This window comes from Phlebotomus papatasi, chromosome 3 (assembly GCF_024763615.1).
Source record: "Phlebotomus papatasi isolate M1 chromosome 3, Ppap_2.1, whole genome shotgun sequence".
Classification (NCBI taxonomy): Eukaryota; Metazoa; Arthropoda; class Insecta; order Diptera; family Psychodidae; genus Phlebotomus; species Phlebotomus papatasi.
This window is the reverse complement of record NC_077224.1, coordinates 23,195,789-23,223,680: the sequence shown is the minus strand read 5'-3', so window position 1 is coordinate 23,223,680 and position 27,892 is coordinate 23,195,789. Positions and strand designations below refer to the sequence as shown.

The window sequence follows — 27,892 nt, the reverse complement described above, 5'->3', positions numbered from 1 at the left end:
GAAAACATCTAAGCATGAATTAATTATAAATTAGTGTTCATTATTATTACATTACTATGACGTGAGTTTTTTTTAACATATAGACAAAGAACTAAAATGGCAAAGTGCAAAATAAGCAAAAGTGTTTGAGAAGGAAGAGAAAGGAGGTTGGGAAATAAGAGTGTGCGTGTGTGAAAAGTGTCAGTGAAAGTATGGATAGTTCACCGGATTTGTCATTAAAGCTCCGTCGGGGATCTTCAGATTCCCGGGAGTCTTTCTACATGGACTTTGCTCAAGGGATCGACTCAGACATTGAAGAAGTCACCACAATTGTAGAGCCACCTCCTGTGGCTCCTACTCTGGCTGAGCTTCCTCCGCCGCCTGAGTTGCCTGATGTTGAGAATGTTCCGATCCTGGGCGAAGTTGGGGCTCCTCCGGTCATTGCTGAGGAAGACGAAGTGATTCTCAGTGATGTTGGAGAGGATGAGCAAGAAGTTATTGAGATGGAGGAGGAAGAAGTTGATGAAGGATTAGAAATTGAGGCAGAAAATGAAGTGGAAGAAGTTGTTCAGGAAGCCGAAGAGGAAGAACAGGAAGAAAATTTTCGTGAAAATCCTCCTGAGGTTGTTGTTGATGAAGTGAATTTAGAGGAAGTTGATGATGAGGCTCAGGATGAAAATGAATTTATCCAGGAGGAAGTACTAGAACATGAAGAATCGCCTGAAGATGACACAGAATCACATACAACATCTCTCCCACCTGCGCCACCTACCCCACCGCCTCCACTCACAGATATTGATGGAAGGTGAGTGACTTTCTTTTCTCTCAATTCTGATCAATCATCTTATTTCTAGAGTTGAAACTTTTGTCACCCTCGCCCTTTGAAAAATATGTTTTATATTCTTTTGGCTCGAAAGTGAAGAGGAACACTGTAAAGGTAGACCCTGTGTAGACAATTACAATAGCAAAAAGAAGAGGAAAAATTGAAAGGGTGGGAAAATCGCTAGAAAGGGAGCTTCCTTCCTCCTCATGTTACCGCACTTGAAAAATTCATTTTTTTTATCCTCCATTCGCTTTGCTGGGATTTCTTTAAAAACAATTCCCAAGACTTGAGAGCTAGGGTAAATGTTCTAATTCAAAACCATTTCCAGACGCTTTAACTTTGACAGAAGATTCAACACATTAAGTTCAATTTTTTTCTGAAGAGAATTACATAAATTTGCTCCTTGTCCTTTTCGAATGTTACTGTTTAGTGAAAATTCTTTAGATATAATTTAAAAACCTCGAAAAATACGCGAGTGTAAAATGCTTCTATTGGAAAAAAATTAATCCAAATGGAGACAAGGGAAAGTTTCTAATTGGAGACAAACAGTGTATAAGTGAAACCACGACGAAAGGCTTCAAAAAAGCTGTTCAGTTGATTTGAGTGTAGGATTTGTTCTTATTCCTGGTCTTTTCTCCTTTCTCATCTAAAACAATAAGAAAATCTCTAAAAAAAAAATCATATTTCCGGGGTTTCCTAATGAAGCATTTGCAGACACTTCAGAAAAACTCTTTTTGTTCACGAAATAAGGTAATTATTTCATTTGAAAACTTCACGAACCGTTAACAATAAAGATTAGCACTATAATGTCAAAACCTTTTCAGAAACTATATATAATCCGACCTAGGTCACGGGAATATCTGTATACAGAGGCTCAAAATTAAACATTTTGACACTTTCATGAATACAAAACTACGGGGCGTATCTTTTACTAAAACGATCACAAAAAAAAACAGCGCTATCGTTAGGTGATAGGTCTACCAAACAATGAATAAGAAAAGTAATGCTTTTACTTATAATTGCACAATATTTGTAGAGCTCAAAGGCAAAATGGAACATATCCTATGGCTAAAGCAAAAGGACATGTTCCATTTTGCCTCTGAGTTACACATTTAAGGATCTGAAGACTGTTGTTGCAAATATTGAAAAACAAAATAATAATAAATATATAAATTAAAAGCCTCGACCAATTTAATGCTTACTGAGATATTTCGTTATGGCTCCAGATATAGAAAATTAAAAAATAAAGACCGCCAAAATATGTATATTTCAAAATTTTAAATTTTGAGCCTCTGTATCTAGGTAAATACTTGGCATAGACTGGAACATAGATACGTTCTGAAAAGGTCTTGATATCAGCTACAACATACTAAAATTTCAGCTCAATCAGACGAGTCAAACGACAATGAAGATCTTCATTGTCGTTTATTATTAAAAATTGTTGATTTTCTAATATTTATTAAAAAATGCAAAGTTACCCGCACCGCCTTCACTTTATCCCAATTGCAAGCCCTTTTTCTTAATTTTTTTAGCATAGTAAGATTTTATAAAATAAATTCTAGTGGCACAAAATCCATTCACCAACAAATAATTTTATCCATTTGCCTCCTTCCTTTACTTTTAACTATCCACTTTTAAAGGGTAAAGTTTAAAAATAGCGAAAAAAAGTGCAAAGTCAGCCGCAACAACGGTATGAAAGAGAAATCAAATTAAAATTTATGATTTAATTTTAGAATTATTCTGTACTATTATTTTTACTGTTTTCGAGCTATGCAAGCACCCCGAATTGCCCTCTAAGGTCGCCTGTTAAAATTATTTTAGTTAGGCTTATCTAAACTCATTACTGGCAATTTTAAAGAACTTATTAAACAAAAAAGCTTATTGAATCGATATTAATATACACAAAGATTAACAGATAATCTTTTTCACGCCTAATATGGCTATTATGAAAATGTCGACATTTTGGTAATTTTGTATGCGACTTAGCATGATGTTTAGCAATAAAAGAGATAATAATGTATGAGAATGGCCATGGTAATTGTATTACACATTTCTATGCTAATTTCTCGATAAAATTTTAGTTTTATTTCTCTAAAAGCAATAATGTTAATTTGGAAAATTGAGATATTTCAAAAAGATTTTCCTTTAAATTCTTTTCGAACTGATACTGAAATAGATCTTTACGATATCCCTAAGCATGTTTTTTTTTAAGTATTACTAGAGCAAACTTTTAGTTTTCTTGTAGACACGAATGAAGCAATGCCATAAATTTATAACTTTTAGGTTTTCTTCAATTTTAAAATTAATAGGGAGGACGGACTTTTAAGCTTTACTTTAAATGCAAAAAAAGATGAAGTAATATTAGAATAGATTGAGCGTCTTTACCTTTAATTAGGTTTAAAAGTTAAGTAAAAATTTGACATTTCAACTATACACTAAAAGACCAAAAAACAAGTTTTTGATTGACAAAATCGGCAGACAAATTAACTTAGTAGTACAAAAATTTCAGAAGCCAATTCGAAGTATTTTCGAAGATACAGAGGAGAAGGCCATCAAAGACCACAGAGTAAATTTGAATGCCTTTGGACAAAGATCAAAAACTTTGAAGTACTCGAAGTGACAAAAAATTCTGATTTCTTCAAGATTTTCTCTAGTTTATCTTGGTTTAAAAATGAAATAAACTTATAAAAATTGAAAACTATTTTGATTTTTCTTCATACAAGTACTGCCAGATTCACATTTCCCGCTAATAAGGGAGTGCAGCGACGAGGCGCACTAGTTAAGTACTTTGAACATACAGTGGGTGTCAATAGTTTGTTGCCTAATGTATATTTGAGAAACTAAGTGGAAAAAATGATAGAAAAAATTACTTTTCCATTTTTTTCTTTTTGCAAATGAGTTCCCTGTAATCCATTAAAAAAAACATTAAATAATTTTATTTCATATAAAAAACAATTGTTTTCCAAAAGTTGATCATTTTTGAGGAATCACAAGTTTGTTGCCTCATTTGAAAAAATAATTGAAAATGGTCAAAACATGCAACCAACTTAACTCAAACCGGTTATACTTTGAGTTTATGTCATTTAAGAGACAAATGGTGAGTTTGTACATTTCCAAACTTTTCAATGGTCAATATAATGTACATAAAAGTGATGATAAATAACAAGAAATAAACTGATTTTTGAATAATTTACAATTTAGGTTAAAAAATTGAAAATTACAAGAAATTAAGAGATGCTAAATCATTCAGAGTTGCTGCCAGCAAGAATCTGTTTTGTCAATTGTTTAATTTTATGGAAAATCTCATCAGTATATCGTCGGTTGCCTCAGCAACTGTGCTAACTGCATTTGCTTTGCGTCAGCATTCGTTGTAAACAACGCATCGCTGCGCGGCGTTTGCAATGAATGCAGACACAAAGCAAATGCAGTTAGCACAGTTGCTGAGGCAACCGACGATATATATAAAATATTCAGAATTGAAGGTGAAGAGGTGCAAGTATATTCGGAAAAAACTACAGGCAGATAAAAAAAATTGGCAATTAATGACGCAGATTCATTCCGGTAGTATCTCTGGACATTTTTACATCTTTTAACTTCTTGTAACTTGTCACTTTTTTTTCTAAATTATAAATTAACAAAAAATACATTATTTCTTGTTATTTATCATCACTTTTATATGAGTATATTGACCATTGAAAAGTTTGGAAATGTACAAACTCACCATTTGGCTCTAAAATGACATAAATTCAAAATATAACCGGTTTGCTTTAAGTTGGTGGCATGTTTTGACAGTTTTGAATTACTTTTTCAAATGGGGCAACAAACTCTTGATTCTTCAAAAATGATCAACTTTTGGAAAACAATTATTTTTTATATGAAATAAAATTATTTAATTTATTTTTTAATATAGATAAGATCTATGGATTACAGGGTACTCATTTGCAAATAGAAAAATTTGGAAAGGTCATTTTTTCTATCATTTTTACTGCTTGAACTCAAATAGAGAGAGCAGTTATATAATCGACATTTTTTTCAACTTGTCACTGTTCTGGAGCTTAAACGGTAAGAGATATCGACTTCCAGTCTTCGATGACCCCCAATAAAAAACAAAATCTCGATGTTTGATTTCCCCCCTCCCCTGCCCCCCTCTATCCCCTCCAAAAACCACGTTTTCTGTTTTTTTTTTTCATTATTGGCCCAAGCTTTTTCAATGATTTTTGAATATGTTTTAGGGCTAATCCAGGTGAACATTTCGCCCAAACATACCTATGACCAGAAAATTCGCCATTTTGAATTATTGAAGGTCAAAAGTCAACCACTTTGGAAGGATCATTTTTCAACCGATTTCGTTTAATTTGGATTTTTTGGAAAAGTATTGCAATTTTGAACCCAGATGAATCGGTTTTCATCGGTAATGAATCGGTTAAGTACCGATTTTTGAATAATTTTACTTCCCGAATAATTAATATTCCCTAAAAATAATATTTTTTCGGTTTTTCTCAAAATTGACCCAAGCTTTTTCAATGATTTTTGGATATGTTTTAGAGCTAGCCCAGGTGAACATTTCGCTCAAACATACCTATGACCGGAAAATTCTCCATTTTGAATGATTGAAGGTCAAAGATCAACCACTTTGGAAGGCTCATTTTTCAACCGATTTGCTTAAATTTGGTTTTCTTGGAAAGGTATTGCAATTCCGAACCCAGATGAATCGGTCTTCATCGGTAATGAATCGGTCAAGTACCGATTTTTTGATTTTCAAATGCTTTTCTGATTTATGAATCAATTTGATCTCTAGTAGATCAGTGATACCAAAAGATTGTGCAAAAAGTGTAATTCACGTTTAGCTCTATCTCGCGAGTTCGAGCATTACGCAAAGTTGGGACGCTTTGCCATCTCTTTGAGATGTATTCACTGAGAAAAAAGAGAGGCTACGATTAACTTTTTTTCGTCATAACTTTAACACTTTTCGGCTGTAAAAATATATCAACATTTTTGAAGGTTAATTTTACACCTTTTGAGGGTAAATTCAACATGAAAAGGGTGACTTTAACCCATAATACACCTAAAAAGGGTAATATTTACACCGATTTCGGATAAATACTGCAGGGTAAAATTAACATTTTCGGAATGTTATTTTAACTTTTTCGGATTTCTCTCAGTGTTCAGATTTTTTCCCTATAGTTTCTCAAATATACATTAGGCAACAAATTATTGACACTCAATGTTGGTTGGAAAATCTCAATTTTAAAGATGCCCCACGTCTCCCTACAGAAATTTATGAAGACTTTAAGCAATTTTTTCGATAAATAATTTTACACACAATTTTTTTGTGCTTTCCACTTCGACAGTCTTTCTGGATAAGAAATAGTATACTTTGTCTTTCTATATTCCTTTGAGTATCATGAATATTCAATTATCCTTCTCGCTAAATTCTTTGCTATTGCTATGCCTAGCTAAGTGGTAGTTCTCCTTTTGTTTAGCCATTTCCGTCAACCTCTTGAGCCAGCAATATCCTCTCTGAAATTTAAAAAGGTCCCTTTTTTGTGTGAAACGGTCAACTCAACTTGGTGTGAATATCTGTCTGAGTATCACCTCAAATCTGGCCAAGTTTTGCGGTGGAATCTCTATGAATTGTATATGATGATGTATGTGGGTGAAATGGCAGTGAACAGATTGTGTCTGAGAGGAAGATTTCAATCAGGAAAATGACCTTCATCAAGAGCTTAGAGTTGTGTTAGTTCATGTTGAGTGGTCAGATCAGAGATGATCTCTGCGCGAGTTTGAATGAGGGTGATCAGTTGGTGAGAGATCTCAGAGACAGAGTGTCTGGTGAAGTGTTTGAACTATGCAGACTACTTTCAACGTTACTGACAGGTAGTTCCTCTTACCATTTCCTGGACTGAAACTCACTATAAAAAAAAACGATCGTAAAGAAATTTTCATCGGGTCAACTTATAAGGCAATTTTTCTATCAGAAATTCACTTTTTCGATCCACAAGTATGTTGAGTGTTATTTTTATTGGCTTTAATAGGCCACTTAGGGGAGATAATAAATCACAGTGTGTCGATTTGTCAAGCAATTCCGGAAGGAAAGAAACTAAATGTAAAATTTCCTATAAAATCAAAAAATCAGTTTCGGAAAGATTGAAATTTGCAGGAAAATGTGATTTTTTGGGGAAGTCAACAAAGGCGATGATATTGGTGTAATATTTTTGTTATTATTTTTAATATTTACTAACGGTTCAGACAATTATCCATCCAAATGATTCTTTTTTCATAGAAAAGATTCAGGATGATTTTTTCCTAAAATTTCTAGCTCAAGCAATGATGTTGGCAGTGAACAATTTGCTACATCTCCATCGCCAGTCAACGTTACGGTTATTTCACCAGAAACCGTGAGTCATCAAACATCTCCAGCCAAATCGCCATCACCTGTGCAAATGCCAAAGTCTCCCCCACCGTTGCATCATCATGTTACAATTGATGAAAGTTCCCAAAGGACTTCTCGTGCCCAGAGTCCGCCGTCAACTATCACAACTCGACCAGAAACGGCTTCAGTGGAACCTCTGATCTCCCATGAGTCTGAGACGTGCATCGTGGAGACGACTACGAGGTCCTCCACGCCAAATCAGGTGGCTCTCTCGACGCCAACATGCTCAACTAGTGGCACAACTCAACACTTGGCACTCTTATATCATCATCATACTCACCATCAGCATCTACATCCCATCCTCACACAATCGAGAAAGCTCTCGCGCCTTCCGGAAACCTCCATGATGAGATACTCAACGGGTTCTGTAAGAGAAATCAGAGCGTGAGTACATAAAACTTTTAAATGAATCTGGCGAATTTTGATATGCTTTTCCAAGGATTATTTTATAACTAATGAGTTTTTCCTACCCTTCCAACCAAAGATACTTGTTCAAAGAAAAAAAAACAACGTTTAAATTGGCTTTTGGCGAAATTTGCAGATTTGGATTCATAGTTTCTTCCGTTTCTCTCATATAAGTACAGAGAAAAAAATATTTTGTAAAATTGTTCGTAAATGTTTGTGAAATCCTATGGAGGACTGACGAAATGCTCGTGAATCATATAACCCACAAACAAGTTTGTAAAATTTTGTGCTATTTTCACAAACATTTTTCGTAAAATGATCATTTGACGAACATTTATTGTACTTTTACAAAAATTTGTTCGTAAATGTTAGTAAACACAAAAATGTTCGTAAACTTTTGTCATTTGTTCGTAAATTTTTGTTTGTTTGGCCAAAATGTACGAACAAATGACAAAATTTTACGAACATTTTTTTTGTGTATTTACGAACAAATTTTTGTAAAAGTACAAAAAATGTTCGTCAAATGATCATTTTACGAACAATGTTTGTGAAACAAGTGCAAACTTTTAAGAACTTGCTTGTGGGTTATACGATTCACGAGCATTTTGTAATTCCCCCATAGGAATTCACAAACATTTACGAACAATTTTACAAAATAGTTTTTTCTGTGTTAATAAAACCATAATTTAACTTTTTACTGATCGAACTCAAAGAGAGAGAGATTTGTTTAGATTTGGAGTTTTTGAAAGATCCTAAAATTTCTTTCTCAAAAATGTTTCAAAAATATTTTTATTTTTACGAAAGTTTGTGACACGGCTAGAAGCCAAACGGTAAGAGATATCGACCTCCGAACTTCGACGAACCCCCCATCAGTCTACATTATCTACGACAGTTCTTTCATTTCCCCATATCCTCATCTTACCCCTCCAAAACCATGTTTGTTTTCGAAAACAGCTCCTACGATCTTTTTCGTTTTCAAATATATTTTTGAGATAGTCCAAGCGAATAATTCGTCCATGGACATCTATGTTCGAAAATCATTTCGATATAGAATTTTCGACCATTAAATTTTAACCACTTTAGAGGGCCTGTTTTTCAACTCATTTCCTTAAATTTGGTGTTTTTGAAAGATCTTGAAATTTCTAACCCGACTGCATCGGACTTAATCGGTCATGAGTCGGCATAGTACTCGTATATCTTTCTCAAAAATTTTTCAAAAATATTTTTTATTTTTTCGAAAGTTTGAGATACGGCTAGAAGCCAAACGGTAAGAGATATCGACTTCCGGTCTTTGACGACCCCCCATAAGTCAATATTATCTAGGGCAGACTTTTTTATTTTCCCCCCACCTCCCTCTTTCCCCTGCAAAATCATGTATTTTTTTGGTTTATTTCGAAAACGGCTCCTATGATTATTTTCGATTTCGAATATGTTTTACGGGTAGTCAAGGCGCATATTTCGTCCTTGGACATCTAAGTTCGAAAACCATTTCTTTATAGAATTTTCTATCATCAAAGTTTAACCACTTTGGAGGGTTTATATTTCAACCAATTTGTTTAAATTTGGATTTTCTTTTGAAAAGATCTTGAAATTTCCAACCCGACTGCATTGGACTTAATCGGTCATGATAGTACATACCCGTAAATGATTTACTTTTCTCGGATTTCCTTTTTTATTTGTTCGAAAGTTTATTACTCATGCTAAAATATTCTAAAACATACTTTTCTTAGGCAATTTCTAATTTCGGAATAACTTTTTAAATTTATCTATAATTTTAATGGATAGTAAAGCCTGTACCTACAAAGCATCCGGAAAATTAAATTACGGATAGCTCTTTCTCGTGAGTTCGAGCACTCCGCAAAGCTAGGACGCTTTGCCATCTCTTTTTGTAAACATTTAAAATTAATGTGAATCAATCTGCGATGTAATTAAATCTCTTATCAAATTGACAATTGGTTAGCAAAACCTAGAAGAATTAGGGCAGAATCACATTGACAGTTAAATGCTCACCGTTTTTTCCTTAATTTACACATTTTCATTGCAATTCTTATGTAAATTCTCGATTACCGTATTGCCGTATTTTACCATGCTATCACACTAGGATTTTTCAATTTGTAAATTCAATTTAATTTTCAGATTGTTCTTACGCGCTTCAAAAATCATTTGAATCTTATTTATTGATATAAACTGGTACTTGGTCCACCAAAACACGTTTAAACATGCTAAAATAGAATAAATATGGTTGCTCAATTAAATTTGAATTCAGCAAATTAAAATTGCTCATTAATTTATATTTTAGTGCAGTTAAATATGTAGCCTTTTGAATCAAGTTGTTCTTATTAAATTTATTCACTCGTAATTCATTATTATTTGTGGCCAAAAAATAAAACAAATACAGTGATTAGTGATAAACTAGTGCTCGAGTGAAACTTCAGTATCGGGAGTTATTTGCTGAATTCCTCCAAAGAAATTCGAAGGAAATTGTTGTGTCAAGAAATCGCAGTTGGGTGACTTCAATCCGTTCTTCTAGCTTTGGGGATTCTTTTGCATAACAGATATTAAGTGACTTATAAGTCACTTTAAGTATTTAAGTACTATCACACATTTTCATTCACAGTCAAAAATCTCGCGGCAGTATTTAAAATTGAGCAAATTTCTTGCAAAATGTGTCCTGGCTGTGAGAATTTTCAAGTTAATTCTAGAAATCTTATAATGCTCAATTGGCTCAATTGAATTTAAAATTAAATTGTGAAAATCCTAGTGTGATAGTACCCTCATATAAAAATCTGTGTGAAGTCATACAAACTGAAGATTTCTGGGCACAATAATTTCTTTCGAATGGCTTTGGAGGAATTTAGCAAACCAGATAGTGAAGCTTCACTCCCGTACAAGTTTATTGCTAAATCTAAGTAAATTCTAGAAATCTTATAATGCTCAATTGGCTCAATTGAATTTAAAATTAAAACGTGAAAATCCTAGTGTGATTGCACCGTTATACTCTGTGGAACTAGGTGAAAATAATATATGAAAAGTGAAGAAATAAAACGAAAATGCGTTTTATTTTTTCACTCTTTTTAATATTATTTTCACCTAGTGCCACGACGATAATGCGTAGTAAATTAAGGAAAAACGGTGAGAATTTGACTGTCAATGTGATTCTGCCCTTAGCCTCAGTAAATGAATTTATTCTTCTCGTAATAATTTGTAAAAAAGGAAATGTTTTAATCACATTGATAAACATTTCAATGAACAAGAAGGGAAGTGTTTACTCTGAGCAGACCATGGCTTGCTCAATATTTCTTCTAAGACAAACTATAACACTTCGCTGTTTCATTTTTACCTTTAACTAATTCTATCTCGGTTTCCCTTTTAGTGTCGTTAATATTGAGCAAACCAGGAACAACTCAAACATTACTTTGTAATACTTTTTAAATTATAAAATTTTTGATGTGGCTTCAAATAGCGCTATATTTGCCAAAACTTTGTATCTTTTCTGCAGAATCGATGCGTTCACTACCACACTGTCGGCTCTTTATGGAAAATTGATTGTGATTATGGGGGTAGCATTTCCGCTGTCTGAGGTAAAATTTGTCCTCTCGAATGTTGTGTGATGAATCAGTTAGCAATTAGCGGAAGTGGAAGATTTTTCCGCTGAACTCGAGGGCGTTGCAAGGGGAGGGTGGCAGGCAGGGGCGGCGGTGCCCTTCTACATTATGATTAAAGATTTAAATGTGGATCTCAGAGGCAAAATGACACATATCCTATGGTTAAAGCATAGGATATGTGTCATTTTGCCTCTGAGCTCCGCAAATATGCCTGATAATGATAAAAAACACACCTAAAAAATGGAAGTATACTTTTTATTGCTGAATTTTAACCCTTTAAGGACGATTGGGTCACCGGGATCATCCGTGACACATACACTGAGAGAAGTCCGGAAAAGTTAATTTTACTCTGCAATATTAATCCAAAATCGGTGTAAATATTACCCTTTTTAGGTGTATTAGGTACCCTTTTATATGTTAATTTTACCCTTAATAAGGTGTAAAATTAACATTAAAAAATGTTGATATATTTTACCACTTAAAAAGTGTTAAAGTTCTGAGGAAAAAATGTTAATCGCACATCGCACCCTCTTTTTTTCTCGCTGTAGAGAAAATAATTTTGCCTGACTATCTAAAGTTATTTTTTTCTAATGTTTGTACGTAATCGTAAAGTATAGAAGGTTATAGGAATCTAGAATATTTTTTGCAAATCTCTATCGACAGGGAGTTCCGGCTTAAGAGAAAACGGACTGAAAGGATTTGATATAAATTGCCTACTATTTGGAGCTAATTTATAAAATCGTTTTCGAACCGTTTGTGCTGAAAGTAGGCTGAATAAATGGCGCTAAAAATTTCTTGCATATATCACGGCGTTTCTGTAACTTATTCCAAAGATATCTCCTGCAGATATGTAATTTTCTGTGTCACTGGAGTTAATTTGTGGGCCTTTTTTCGATCCTGAGAAATTCTTTCAAAGCAGAACTTCCTGTATTTGTTCGAAAGTGACGAATATTCAAATAACTGTATTGATGAATGATTTTTAATATTTTTTTTATATTTCCCATTTTTTAAGCAAACCCCTTTTAGGAATAAAAAGCACAATATTCATATTCATACGTGATATTTTTTATTAGAGTAAAAATTATCATTCATTGGTTATAGTCAGAAAAAATACTCAAATTTTTATGGTTATTTTTGTCCCTATCGTCCATAGAAGCAAAAAATGCAACGAATCAAACTATTTGATTTTCCAAAGACGGTTCACAGATTTTGTTTATTGGTTTCATTTTTATTGTTGATTTTCCGTCATTGAAAAGTATCTCGTCCTTAAAGAGTTAAAGACGCGCCAGAAACTTCTATAGATTGAATTAGTGGAGAGAGAGGGACCCATTTTATCATCCAAATCTATCAATAAGGGATTATCAAGTTTTTCAAGCATTTGCAAAATTTTGTTAATGGTGCAAAACTGTCCTGAAGAGAGGCTTGTGAATATGAGGTAGTCAAGTTTTTTTTCTAATAGTTGTCAAACAAAACGGCACATATTTGATCTAAATCGGATAATCCTAAGTAGGTATATTAATTTCATCTTCAAAATAAAGCTTAAAAAGGCTCAAGCCTGTTTACTTGGCCTTATAATTAGGTTTTTTGGTCAAATATGTATCCTGCACACCTTTTAGATCGGTAATATTTCATGAAATCAAAATTCGTGTCCCTTTCTTTTCATAAGATTTGCAGAAGTTTATCCCACTCTTTCGGACTTAAAATTGGACTGAACTAAATTTAATTTGGTGTGATTATCAAAAGAAGAAGAAGAGTGCGAAAGAGTAGGATAGACATATGCAAAACTTTAAAGAAAGAAAGGCACTTGAATTTAGAGTTTATGAAATTTTTCTGTACCAAAAAGTGTGCCGGAGCCATTAATTTATTAAATTAAATTTCGAATTCTATGGCTCCGGTACACCTTTTAGATCAGGAAAATTTCGTGAAGTCGAAATTCACATCACTTTCTTTCTCACCCGTTTTGCATATGTCTATCCCACTCTTTCGAACTCTTCTTCTTCATTTAACTATCAGACCAATTTGAATTTAGTTTAATCAAATTTGGAGTGCAAAAGAATAAGTCAGACATATGCAAAATGTGTGAGAAAGAAAGGGATGTGAATTTTGATTTCATGGAATTTTCCCGATTTAAAAGGTGTGCCGGAGACATTAAAAACTTTTTTTTTATTCGAATTTAGAAGTTTAAAAACAATTTTCCACTTCCGAGATTTGTTGAATGTTATCGCAGAGCAGGATGTGAATTTCAATTTCCACCCTCAATTAAAATGTATTTTTCGCTTAATTAATTTTAGGTTATTTCTACGTACATTCCACCGTCATTCTACGAGGTGAGAATTGGTCATGTTTATCGTGTATATCTCTTCCTTAGGAAGGATTAAAATGTGATTAAGTGTTCGTGATTCTATATTCTTTCTCATTCTGCAGAGTTTCTATCTCTATCTCTACATCGGTAGTATGGTATTCCTTCTCTTCATGTATGCTACTCTTCTCTGGGGACGTCCAAATCCAAAGACAATCTATACGACAAGTAAGTGTATTGTTACTTGAAACTTTTTGACAAGATTTATCTCGCACTGTAGAAGTTTTTTTTTCTTTTTGATTTGCCGTTGATAGGTGTTAATCAGAACAAAAAGTCTCCCCGGCGGAATTCTTCATGTAGCTCAAACAGTGGCAATGAGTCAGATAGAGAGAGTGAGACTGGAAGCTCAGGAAACAACAGGCGTCTCAATGTTACCATTTCACCACCTCCAAGGAGGCCTTCGCTACTGCCAGTCAGTGGGTCTGGCCAGCAGCACTATGGGAGCTTCTACTTGAGAATGGGAGCAGTTGGTGAGTCGAATTTAAATTATTTTCTTTTATTCAATGTCCAAAGGTCCAAATTTCAAATTTTCTCAGTAAAAAATTGAACTAATAACTCTGGCTCACCTTTTAGATCAGAAAATTTTCATGTAAGCGAAATTCACACATCTTTCTTTCTCAAACATTTTGCATATGTCTATCTCACTCTTTCGGACTCTTCTTCTTCATTTAAACATCAGACCAATTTAAAAATTAGTTCAATCTAATTTTGAAAGAAAGTGATACGAATTTTGATTTCATGAAATTTTCTTGGTCTAAAAGGTGTGTCCGAGCCCGATTTGAATCCATTCTAATGAGCAAGAATATTGTTATAGGATTACTTATTTAGAAAACTTACAAAAGTAAATAAGCATAAGGGTTGCATTTTTATTTTGGTGAATAATGGCTCCGGCACAACTTTTATATCTCGAAAATTTAATGCAGTCGAAATTCGCATCCCTTTCTTTCTCACACGTTTTGTGTATGTCTATCTCATTATTTCGCACTTCAAATTCGATTGAGCTAAATTGAATTTTTTTCTGATGTGTAAAAGAAGAAGAAGAGTGCAAAAGAATGAGATAGACATATGCAAAACATATGATAGAGAAAGGGATTCCAATTTCGACTTAATGAAATTTTCCTGATCTAAAAGCTGTGCCCATCCTTCCCATCCAAGAAGTAATTATTATTTTCTACTCGAGAATTCCATATTTGTATACTTTAAAGTTTTCTATAATTTCTTGATGATAAAACTCGAGCATTCCGCAAATGTGTTTCACCATTGTCACTGAGCTTGATGCCTTCAATAATTTTTTATTCTGTTCAATGTTTACTAGATGAGAAAAAATTGTTAATTAGATTAAACGAAAAATAATATTCAAAAATTTAATAATTCAGTGAATCCGATTATACATTTAATTTAATTTAATGCCAATAAAATTATATGTAAAACATTTCATCATGCTTTTGCGACAATATTAGGTGAGATTCTGACAAAGGGTAACTCATTTCCATTTTTTCTGACAAGGGTTTCTGGTTTCACGGGGTTTCGCGATGCAAAGAGTGGGTTCCTCGGGTTTCGCGATGCAAAAAGTGGGTTTCTCGAGTTTCGCGATGCACAGAGTGGGTTTCTCGGGTTTCGCGATGCAAAAAGTGGGTTTCTCGGGTTTCGTGATGCAATTTTTGGGTTTCTCGGGTTTCGCGATGCAGACACTGGGTTTCTCGGGTTTCGCGATGCAATTTTTGGGTTTCTCGGGTTTCACGATGCAAAATGTGGGTTTCTCGGGTTTCGCGAAGCGTTTCTCGGACAATTGACGAGGGTTTCTCAATATGAGTTACCCCTTGGATTCTGAACAATCTCACCTACTATAATCCTACCAAAATTCATGTCGTTCGATCGAGCTCAAACTTTGCTAGAATGTTTTTGGCCACTTCCTGATCACGTATATATGGATGGCTAAAAACCGTTCCCGTCCGTCCGTCCGTCCGGCCGCTCTTTGGAGCTTAATAGCTCCTAAACTAAAAAAGATATCGACTTGCGGTTTTCGGCAAAGGTTATATATCGGGTGAAAATTGCAACTTGGTGCATAGACCCCCCACCCCCCACCCCTCCTTCCGCCATTTTGAATACCCCCTTTTTTGTCTTCTCAATAGCTTAGCTACGCCCCTGTGGCATCGAGCGGGCTCAAATTTCAGTATGTTATAGCTGGATCTTAGAGATTTCGATCAATACTAAACTTAAGATCCCCCGACCCCCTGACCTAAGCTATAAGGGTCCAAAGAACAATTCTTAAAATGGCCATAACTCCGGTTCTAATTCGTCAGTTAAATCAGCATGTATCGTAACTTCCTTTTGACAACTTTTCAAGAGACGATATTTTCAGTTCAGCTTTATTTTTCTTAAAACTGAGCCCCGAATGCGATACTTTTGAGTCAAAATAATAAAAATGGCACTAATAAACTTTAAGTTAACTCGAGAAAATCTTTAGAAAATGATTTAAAAGCTAAGATATAAAGATATACATCTGAAGTAACACAATAATATTTTATCGTAACTTCCATCGTTTATAAAGTCGTAACTTCAAATGTATGAAGATCTTGGAAGTTACGACAATTTTCAAAAATGCATTATATCAATTTCAAATGCTCTAGTGTTAACAAGCGCCTTTATTTGACTAAATTATTCAATTAAACTCCCTGTCCCTAAAAGCTTTTATTTCATAAGTTTTATTGGATAAATTCTGTGCGCTGCGTCGTGTCGCTTGTTTTGTTTTGAATTAATGACAGGTCTGCAAGAATTTTTTTTCCATTTTTTTTCTCACAAATATTGAATTAAATTGATTTAATATCTAATGATTATCACTGTCTTTGGATATTTGGAAGAGTTTATGAACGTTTTAATGAGTGAGAAATATTACATTGCAGTGGCAAAAATATAACATTTTTGTTGCAAATTACAAATTTTGTATGAAAATTTGTCGTAACTTCCCCAAAAATGGAAGTTATGACAAATTCCGATAAATTATTATGAATTAAGGGCACTTACGATAATTTTTGTTTAAAATAATTTTTATTGGGCGCTTATAAAAGTTTCTTTTTCTCAAGTGCGTTTAATAAATAAAATTACGACGATTCTAAATATGCATATATCCTCAAAATCGCAAAAATTAAGTTACGATAAATGCTGATTTAATTGACGAATTGTCAAAATTTAAAAAGTGAGGGCATTTTGGAGCTCTCATGAAATGCCACTTCTCTATCGACATCGGAAGTTCATAAAACCACCGCTAGGAACGTTATTATTAAAAACCTTTCTTTTTATTTTCTGAGTTAAATAACTCAAAAATACTTAAGTCGATCGATAACTTCTGACCCGATCAATAAGGGGTCCAAGTTCGAAAATTGACCGGCCTCTATCTCCGGTTATAATTAACATTTTGACCTAAATTTTGGATTTTTGGTTTCGTCTCGATGTGTACTTTCAGATGGAAGTTCAGAAAGTCACCACAAGTGGCGCTACAATAGAGCGCAAAGTACAGAGGTCAAATTCTTGAACGTAATCATTCACAACTATGGTTACTGGTTACTGTTTATTTCGTTTATCGATTGCCTGGCTAATCGGAAATTTAGCGAAAGCCAAAGCCAATTGTCTCGTACAGTATTCCATTTTGTATTAATCCGAGATACTTTCCCTTCTTTAAGTTGTGAGTCAATATTATCTTTACAAACTATATTAATCACCAGTGAACAACTTAACTGGTTACGGTCGTGAATTACTCCTCATTACGACTTTCTAGAACATTTGAACTTCGTAGGACCAACGCTAGAGGCGCCACAGTCGAAAAAACTATTTTCATAACACATCCTCAATTATCTTGACGCCTGCTTAACCGATCTTGATGATTACTTCAGCATAATTGTAAAGCACGTTTATATTTATATTTCGTCCAAACATCATTTTTTGCTTAGACAATGCCATCTGTCCGATTTTGTCGTTTTATTGTGAAAAAATAGATTTTTCCCATAATATCACTCTAAAAAAAATAAACAAAATATATTTTTTTTAATATTTATTATTTTATTTATTAAGTATTTCTTATTAATTATTTTTTAATTAATAAAATAATTAACAAAAAATAATTAATAAATAAAATAATAAATATTAAAAAAATACTTGTGTTTCCTGGAAAATAAAAATTCTTTCAAGAAGAAAATCTTTGGAAAATTAAATTTCTAATTCTTATCAAGTTCTGCAGAGAAGAAACTTCCTTAAAAAAAGTTAAAAAACCATTGCAAAAGAAATCAAGCAAGCGGAGTTAAAAAACTAAGTATGTTTAATTTCTCGTTCAAAGCTTTTGGAATTGGAAGTATGATTTACTCCGGACTGGAGTTTGGGCAGTACTTTGAACTTGAGAGGGATACCAAGTGCCATAATGTCCTTCTGGCTTTAACTCCGGCAACCCGAATGGCATTCATTTTCATCCAAATGTACTTTATCTTCCTAAATAATGAGGTACGTGTGTGTGTGAGCTTCTCTTTTCATGTAATTAACTCAGCATAAGCTCAAAAATTCTTTTGCCAATTGGCGTGGAAGTATATTGCACACGGAAATGGAAGAGAGAATAGGGGTTATTCTTTTTTTAATTTGGTTTATATTTCTCTTATAGCAAATTAAAGTATATCGGCACAAAATTCTGGCACGATTTGGACTAATGCACATGATTGGTACGAATTTGTCCGTTTGGCTGAATGTCCTGATTCAAGTGAGTATAGACAGATTTTTGTGGGTGGGTACAAAAATAAGAGATATTGGTTGAAATTGATGAAGAAGTTGATAAATTGTGTCTTGTTTGTTTTCTTTCTTTTTCCTTCATTAGGAGACGAAACATGAGATTCTCACTTTCTATGATCCGGAAAATAGAACGTTAAAGATCTCGCATCGATTGGGTAAGTTTTCTTTATATACTTGTTTTTTTTTTTACTTTTTATTCGTAAACATATTTGTATTATCTTTTAAGTGAAAGTTAGTTTTATGCTGCAAATTTAAAAACAAAAATATCGAGGCATATATTTTTTAATAAGCCTAACATTAGTAAAACATCCTAAAATCTGAAAATCATACTTCATTTAACGAGGTTTTAAAAATAAGGGAAAACCTTAAACTAGGGCCTCTACTCACTAGCAACAATTTGTTGATGAAAACAATTTAATTATTTATTTAACTATTTTATTAAGACAATTTGAGATGTTTATGAAAAGTGAGTTTTACGTGTCTATAAACCGCCCGGTCAACCCATCATAGGTTATTGGCTTTTTCTTTTAAATTTCTTTGTGCAGTCTAATTTTTTGGATAAAACATATTATTTTCTTATGGTCCACATAATAAACTTTGTATAAACTGACCTCCTAGAATTGAATTTCCTTGTCAAATATATTTTTTTGCTAATGTTTAGTAAATGCAGTGAGTGCAGTACGTTTATAAATCAGTATTACACATATCATATATATACAGGTGGATCGGTTCTCTCAATTAGGTGTGATTCTTTCATAGACTCTTTAACGCAATATAATGTACTTATTTTATTTTATTCACCTTGTCAACATGTAAAATTTAAAAAAAATATATATTTTTATTGTTAAAAATAACACAAAATCCGGCATGATGCCACTCTTTTTCACTCTCTCATAATACATGGCGCACTTGGAGAAGTTCTTCACGGATCATCGCGGATTGCGAAAATTCTCGCGGATTTTCGCGGAATGCGGAATTTTTCGCAGATTTTTGCAGATCGCGGAATTTTTTAAGGATTTTCACAGACCGCGGAATTTTTCACGAATTTTTGCGGACCACGGATTTTTTGCGGATTTTCGCGGTCTGCAGAATTTTCCGCAGATCTTCGCGGACTGCGGAATTTTTCGCAGATTTTTGCAGATCGCGAAATTTTTTCACGGATTTTCGCAGACCGCTGAATTTTTCGCGGACCCGAGATATTCGGCTTTAATCCTATAAGGAGGAGACACTTTTTATAGATCGAAAATCAACAATAAAAATGAAATTAGTGAACATGATAAATTGGTAAAATGATAAATCTTTTACCTAATCTTCGAAAAGCCAATAGAGTTTGACTCGGTGTATTTTTTACCTCTATGAACGATAGGGACAAAAATAGCCCAAAAATTTAAGTAATTTTTCTGACAATACCAATGAATAATAATTTTCGCTGTAATGAAAAATATTACGTATGAGTAAAGTAAAGTACCCTATGTCGACCAGTTAAGGATAGATTTTGTGAAAAACTTATGAAAAACAATTATAATTTGTATTTTTTGATAGGATTTTTACCTAAAATTATAGAATAGATTTTTATCTACCTAAATGTGAATTTCATTTAGCCATAATATAATTTAAAATTACAGAAAAAATAAATAAAATGTTTAAAAATGCGAAGTGTTCCTCTATTCGACCACTTTGATATCAGAGTGCCTCTACTCGACCGCCTGGGGTTCCTCTACTTGACCACGCATTTTTTCTTAAAATGAAATAAACCACAAAACTATAAAATAATTAATGCAACTTTAGGCTTTTTGTACACTTCACGGATAATGCCCAACGCACAATAACTTATGTTTAGTAAACATGTTTTTGGCATTTCAATGAGAGTGAGTGAGATCTAGATCTAGTCATCTCACTCATTCTCATGGGAAATTTTGAAAACATGTTTACAAACAAAAGTTATTGTGCGCTAGTCATAACACTTAAAATTAAACAATCATTAAAATAAAATAGGAAAACAGACTTTTAGGAATTGTTGCAAAATAGAACAATTTTCAGTGAAAAAAGTTTCACTTACTATGATTCGACGACCGGTCGAATTGTGGAACCATACTTGAGACACACCTTTTATTTTAATCATAGTACTAAAATTGATGCACAGTAACATAGATAAAGTGCTTGACTCGCGATTAGACTAAAAATTTAAATTTTCTAATAGTCTTTAAGTGTAATATTGAAATAATTCCTTAAGAAAAAACTCAAGAATATCAAGGATGCTATGCTAAGGATGCTATAATTTGCTGGAAAATTGCGAATTTTTATTTAAGAAATTACTTTAACGCTTCCCATTTTAATTATTTTTTCAGTCTTTAACACTTCGTAGAACCTTAACTGAATGTGTCACAGAGGGACCAAGTGGCACCCGCTGCCATTTATCGTATTTTACAAAATATTTTGATATTTTTACTTATATTTTAACATTCGGAGCTTTAGTCAATTCTTTTCTGGTGTCTGAATCAGAAATTTCATCTCTTGTTACTGTATCTAAAGATTTCTAACCATTCGATGTTTTCATCTTTATCAGAATTATAGAGTAATGCTTTTTCATCGAACACTTCACGGTCAAAGTAATACACTGAATTTTCATTTTTTTTTCTTCTCAATAATTTGCAAAAACACTTTCAAACTGTTCTTTTAAGGGTTTTACATATTAACAATCAAGAAAATTACATCTGCAAAACGCCAAACTCCCAAATAAAATGCATATAGCAGCAACTGCCACTTGGTCCTTCCGAGTGTAGTTTTTTGTTTTTGCAATATATTTACATTAATATTAATTTTTTTATTAAAAAAAGTTATAAGGAAAAAATAGCCAGATAAATTCTGCATGCATTCAATCAGGCCTTCAGGCGAAATGATATATTCTGTATTATAAAAAAACAAAATTGAAAACGAAATTGGCAGCGGCTGCCACTAGGGTCCTTCCAAGTTTTAATGGTCAATTTTTACAAATTTCCAACTGATTCGTATTATTTATAAAATAATTGACTCAATTATGTTAAACAATTCGCTAAATATTATTGCAAAAATAAATAAATTGAATAAATATTTCCACCGGCCGATTTAAGGAACCTAGGGTGATCGAATCGAGTGGCGGTCGACTTGAGGATACTTTACCTGACAAACATTAGAAAAAATAACTTTAGGTAGTTAGGAAAAATTATTTTCTTTATGGACACCGGTGTTTTAATCGTCTTTAAAGGGCCTTTTTAAAATTTTTCAGATATTTTTATACATTTCTCTTACAATTTTATTCATTTTTAAATGAAACATGGCAAATCTCAAGCCTAAAGAAGGCTCTGAATGGATATCAAGTTCGAGGTCTCTACAGTAGACTCTCGCTAATTCGGCTCCTTTAACATCGGGCTACCTTTAATTTCGGACAGCAGTTAGGGTAAATGTGCTAATTCAAAACCATTTCCAGATGCTTTAACTTTGACAGAATATTCAACACATTAAGTTCATATTTTTTCCGAAGAGAAATACAAAAATTTGCTTCTTGACTCTTCTAGAATGTTACTGTTTAGTGAAAATTCTTTAGATATAATTTTAAAACCTCTTAAATACAAGAAAAATACGCGAGTGTAAAATACTTTTATTGGAAACAAATTAATCCAAATGGAGACAAGGGAAAGTTTCTAATTGGAGACAAACAGTGTAAGTGCAACCGCGATGAAAGTCTTCAAAAACCTTGTTGAGTTGCTCTTGAATGCAGGATTTGTTCTTATTCTTAGTTTTTTCTCCTTTCTCATCTAAAACAGTAAGAAAATCTCTCCAAAAAATCATATTTCCGGGGTTTCCTAATGAAGCATTTGCAGACATTTCAGAAAAACCTTTTTTGTTCACGAAATAGGTAATTATTTCATTTAAAAACTTCACGTACCGTTAACAATAAAGATTAGCACTTAATTTAACTAAAATTAGCCAGAAATATGACATAAATATTAAACAAGATGTATAAACAACAGTCACCTTATTGTGTTTTTCATTGGAAAACATGGTCGATCGATGAAAAATTCGATGGTGAAAAGGTACACTTTTAATTTTTGTGAGAAATTAACAAATTAAAATTTGTGAATATGAATGGATTTTCGCTTTATTTGGAGCAAAATTAACTAAATAATGAAACTGTGGTATAGAAAATATATAAATATAATAATTTATTACTGTATTTATCACGAAAACAGTGACGTTTCCATTTGGAGTAGCGAAAAATCTCCATTTGGAGCAGGTTTTGAATTAGCTTAATTTATCCTAAATTTGAAAAGAGTTTGCTGATATTTTTCAAGTTCGATTGTGATTATCGAATGAAGCAAATATGCTCAAATTTGCCGTGCTTTGTCTCAGTTATGATGTGATTTTGCATTATTAAGGGGCTTTCATAAAATTTACAATTAATATGAGCATGTAAGTTTAATATGAGTACGCAGGTAAACAAAAGATAGTTGCATTTCAAAAAAATTCATGCCCGAATTTGCGAGAGTCTACACTGTATCATAGCTTCCGAAATATTCGACTTTAAAGTTTTTCACATATATTTTTGTTCATTTCTCTTACAATTTACTTCAATTTCAAATAAAACCTGTCTCTGTCTCTGATAGTTTCCGAGCTATTTGACTTTAAAGTTTTACAAGTATTTTTGTGCATTTTCGACAATCAAATTTGCACACTTGCCTGTAATGAATCTCAGCTACCATAAGCTTATCTGTGCTTCGAATTTGCCCCCAATCCGAATTTGCAATGAAAGAATCACACCTACCATAAGCTAAATCAGGCTTATCACTGGTTTTTTCGTTTTATTTTTTATATTTTTACATTTATTATTATTAAAATTGAATAAATAAAAGGGACGATGAGAAGATTTTTATTGGAACGATTGTCTTGTATTTTTCTTTACAGGTCACAAAACAGCCCTTCATCCACCAGATACTTCCGTTCATTTACGTGTTCCCCGAGGTCTTAAAGGACCCCATCATATTTTTGAGTGCAGACGCACAAATATTATCGGAACCCTTGTCCAGGATGCCTCTCCATTTCTCTTTCCCTGCACCATTGAATACTCTTTGATTTGCGCTGCAATTCTCTATGTGATGTGGCGGAATGTCAGCAACCCACCGCAAGAACCTCCAGTCCGGAGAGATTTGTCCTTCAAGAGATCCCCTCATCACTACTCAGTAGATTGTGCTAGGGCTCATAAGGGACTTTTTATCGGAATTCTTATTTTGGTACTCACGATAATTTCACTTATTTTGTTCTTTGTACTGATCTCGAGGCCGGAATTTGTGAGTTTGGCCGTGACTGAAGTGACTGTCTGTGAATTGACGCTGTATGCAACAGCTACGATAGCTACTTTGATTGGGATGATTCAGGTGCGACACCTGCAGTACGATGCCGAAAGAAGTTTCCAATTGGATGATATTTTACTGGTTGGTGCTCAGTCGGGCTTGTTCCTCTACAGTACTTTTACGGTAATTGGAGGACATTTTACTATGCGAAAAGATACGATTCTGGTGCTGATAAATGCCCTGGCATCTATTGTTCAGACAGCATGTCAGACAATGTTTATTTTGGATGCTGGACGACGAAATGCTGCAACTCCTGAGCATATTCGTAAGAAGCCAGGTAGGGAGATTGTGACTTTTCTGCTGGTAGCAAATCTAGCCATGTGGGCTATTAGTACACTGGAGAAATCCAGAGCAGAAAGTCATCCGATTCAACTGAATTTTTATGGACTTTGGGCATGGACAATTATAACGCACGTATCCATGCCTTTGGCCATCTTCTACAGGTTCCACAGTACAGTGTGCCTCTGTGAGATCTGGAAGAGGGCGTATAAGCTCAAGCCCACTTACATGTGAAAATTTACGAGGGAAACTACTGGACCTTTTTAAAGAGGGCTTCTTCTCTTGCCAAACGAAAGGTACAGAAAATTAATTTTGTTTTTGTTTACTAAAAATACGATAAAAGATTATGCCTGGCGCACAATAAGTTTTGTAAACATATTTTTGGCATTTCAATGAGAGTGAGTGAGATCTACATCTAGTCATCTCGCTCACTCTTATAGGAAATTTTGAAAACATGTTTATAAATAAAAGTTATTGTGCGCTGGGCATTATTTTGTTCAGATTTCTTATTCCCAACGCACAATAACTTTTGTTTTGTAAACATGTTGTTGATATTTCAGTGAGAGTGAATGAAATCTAGATCTAGTCATCTCGCTCATTCTCACAGGTAATTTTGAAAACACGTTTACAAACAAAAGTTATTGTGCGTTGGGCATTAATCTAATGCACAACGCACAATAACTTTTGTTTAGTAAACATGTTTTTGACATTTCAATGAGAGTGAGTGAGATCTAGATCTAGTCATCTCACTCATTCTCATGGGAAATTTTGAAAACATGTTTACAAACAAAAGTTAATGTGCTCTGATCATAATGCCCAACGCACAATAACTTTTATTTGTCAACATGTTTTCAAAATTTTCTATGATATAACTAGATTTTTGTTTCTTTCAGTCTCATTGAATTTCTAAAAAGATGTTTACAAAAATAACTGTGCGTTGTGCATAAAATAGAAGTTTGAGTTTTTTTGTCTTGTTTATTTTGCTACTTTTTTTAATATTCAAATTCCAATTTTTATAAGTTTTTTTTTTTAAGAAGAGGAACAAGAAAAGAACATTTTACATTTTTTAAAGATTTTTGGTCGCAAACCTTACGCGCAAAACATTTAAAAAAAGTCCTCTCAAATGAATGATTATGCTGAAAATCAATATACTCTTTAATATTTACCATGTAGGTATTCAAAAACAAAATATTAATCACTGTCTCTCTACAATTTTTAATGGTTAAGTATTTTTTTCTAAGAAAAATTTAAAAAAAAAGATCTTAGTCTTTCTATTAAAAAGAAACAATGAATAATCAAACGACAAAAATGAAACTTATCCCAAAGAGAAATCTAGTGTTAAATTTAAAAAAATAAATTGTACTATTTTCTTTTCATTCCTTTATATACAGTGACGAATTAAATAAAACAAAATTTTGTTGTTTTTCGACGAATAGATGCAGGTGACTTATATAAAATGACACAAAAAAAAGAAATTTTGAAGATTGTAGAAATTACGGGAACAAATCTTTTTTATCAACTTTTTGATCCATTGTACATTTTGTAGAAGTGAGAGTAGTTTTGATGAGATTTTTAGGAATGATAAAAAAGTAAATATTTTTTCATAATTGCTTTCTCACAATCTCCATTCTAGGTGAATCTTTTACTTTCTTATTATGTAGGTTAGATATTTTATCAAAATGAAAAAAAAGAACTGTAATTTTAAAAATAAGTGAAAAACGTTAGAATTAAAAAAAAATGTGAAAAAAATCTGTGCGAAACGTGTAATATTTTTTGCATTTTTTGCAATTAACTTTTTATTAAAGAGAGATGTCATGAAATAATTCTAGTTACGTGCTTGGCTAAGAAGATTTTTATTCGAGTTGCTAATTGATAACTATTTTGTTGTTTTTTAGTCAGCAATATTTTTTTGTGTTTTATCGAGTTTTCGACAAATAAATTATACCCGATTACCCGATATATATATTGAATATTCTGAATAGCCGGGATAAAGTATGTAGCTGTAAGTTCATTTGTTTTTGATCTAAGAAGTTATTGCTTGTGAATTAAAAGAATCAGCACAGAAAAATATAATTGTAATCAAAATGTTCTACCGAAAATCAACCATCTGTGTGTTTGTCCTCAACAAAGGTTGTAGGTGAGAATTTTTTTTGTAACTTATTGAATTAATAACATTAAACGATATTTACTATAAATATTTCTGTTATATTTTATTCAGACACTAAATTTTAGTGACTAAAAAATTATCCAATTTTAAATTTTTAATAGCCCTTAACCCTTTAAGGACGATTGAATCATCAGTGACCCATAGAGAAAATTATTTTTCCTGACTATCTTAAGTCATGTCTTTCTAAATGTTTGTATCTAATCGTAAAGTAGAACGTTGTAGGAATCTACAGGAAAAGCGTTCCAGGGTTTGCGAAATGTTCGACCTCGTGACTTAGATTCTATACCTCGAAAGTTACTTTCGCATCATTTACCATTTACCGGTTCTCAACCGATTTCAACCGATTCATAAATCATTCGAAAGATCCTCCAAAATTATTTTAAAATATGATTGATTTTCGGATCAAAATTAGTTATCGGCTAAAAACCGGTTTATTACCGGTTCCGAACCAATTGAAATCGGTTCAGTTTTATAGGGAATTCCAAGATCTTTCAAACGAGCACAAATATGACCCCATTGGCTTGATAAATAAATAAATGCGTTCTCTAGTGTCTTTTTAACCTTTGACCTTTAAAAAACGTTATTACGAATGATTCAACGGTATTTTCGTATATGGTCAAATGTCCAGCTGGGTAATCTTTCTTTAAAAAATATTCAAAAATGAAAAATAGTCGCACGACGCGTAAAACAATGGTCTTTGCGGAGCTGATTCTATTATTTTGCCCACCATACTGTAATACTAAAAGTTCATCGAAATCGCTTCATAAACACCGAAAATGCAGTCAGGTAAGAACATTTTTGATTATAGCTCGGGCCAGGGAACATCGAGGGAGGAGTGTGACTCAGCGTTGGAAAGGTCTCGACCTCAGTTACAACATACTAAAATTTAAAAACGCATAGTCTAACATAGAAAACGCATAGTCTAGTTTTCCAAATATTTGAGATCGAATAATCGAAAATCGATTTTTCGATTAATCGGACTTTCGATTAAATCGGATGAAAATCAGGTGTCATAAGTCACAACCATAGGGGTTGTAGCACCCCACGAGAGCTTTTCAAGACACCAAAATTTCTCAAATTTTGATAATTAGAACCGGAGATATAGCCATTTATAAATTGAATTTTTGACCCCATTTGGTTCGGGTCAGGAAGATTGGGGTGTTTAATTTTTTTTTAATTGAAAGCTCTAAGGCTCAGATATCACATACTAAGATTTGAGATCGAACGATGCCATAGGGCCTGAGTTATTGAGAAAACAAGATTTTTAGGGTATTCCAAAATGACGGAAGGGAGGGGGAGGTGGATCTGGCATCATCTACTTCTAGTCATCTATCGATATTTAACCTTTTCCGAAAACCGCTTGTCGATATCTCTTTTCGTTCTCTCTCCAGAAGCGTTTGTACTCCGGACGGGATGGACGGGACGGACGTCCACGAAAATCGATTTTTACGGTCAAAACGTGTAAATCCAAAATTTGTGCCCGATCAGACAAGGTCGGATTTCACCCGTGACTACAAAAGCTGAGATTGTAAAGAATCTTAGCTAAAATCATTTGAAAGTTCTCATTTTTAGTAAATCCAAGTAGATGATAATATAAGTTATATGTAACTCGATTTAACTTTAATATTAGGTGAGATTCTTAACAATCTCACCTACTATAATCCTAACAAAATTTCATGTTGTCC

The 27,892-nt window shown here is 33.1% G+C and overlaps 1 protein-coding gene across 1 annotated transcript; it reads left to right on the top strand.

The window, feature by feature from the left end:
* On the top strand, positions 1-26,235 carry LOC129808267 (proton channel OtopLc). Its single transcript, XM_055858103.1, has 10 exons — positions 1-784; positions 7,122-7,619; positions 11,140-11,221; positions 13,537-13,572; positions 13,670-13,772; positions 13,859-14,074; positions 17,935-18,095; positions 18,250-18,345; positions 18,460-18,529; positions 23,316-26,235. The coding sequence occupies exons 1-10, from the start codon at positions 192-194 to the stop codon at positions 24,272-24,274; spliced, it is 2,814 nt and encodes a 937-aa protein (XP_055714078.1). The 5' UTR covers positions 1-191; the 3' UTR covers positions 24,275-26,235.
* The last annotated feature ends 1,657 nt before the right edge of the window (positions 26,236-27,892 follow it).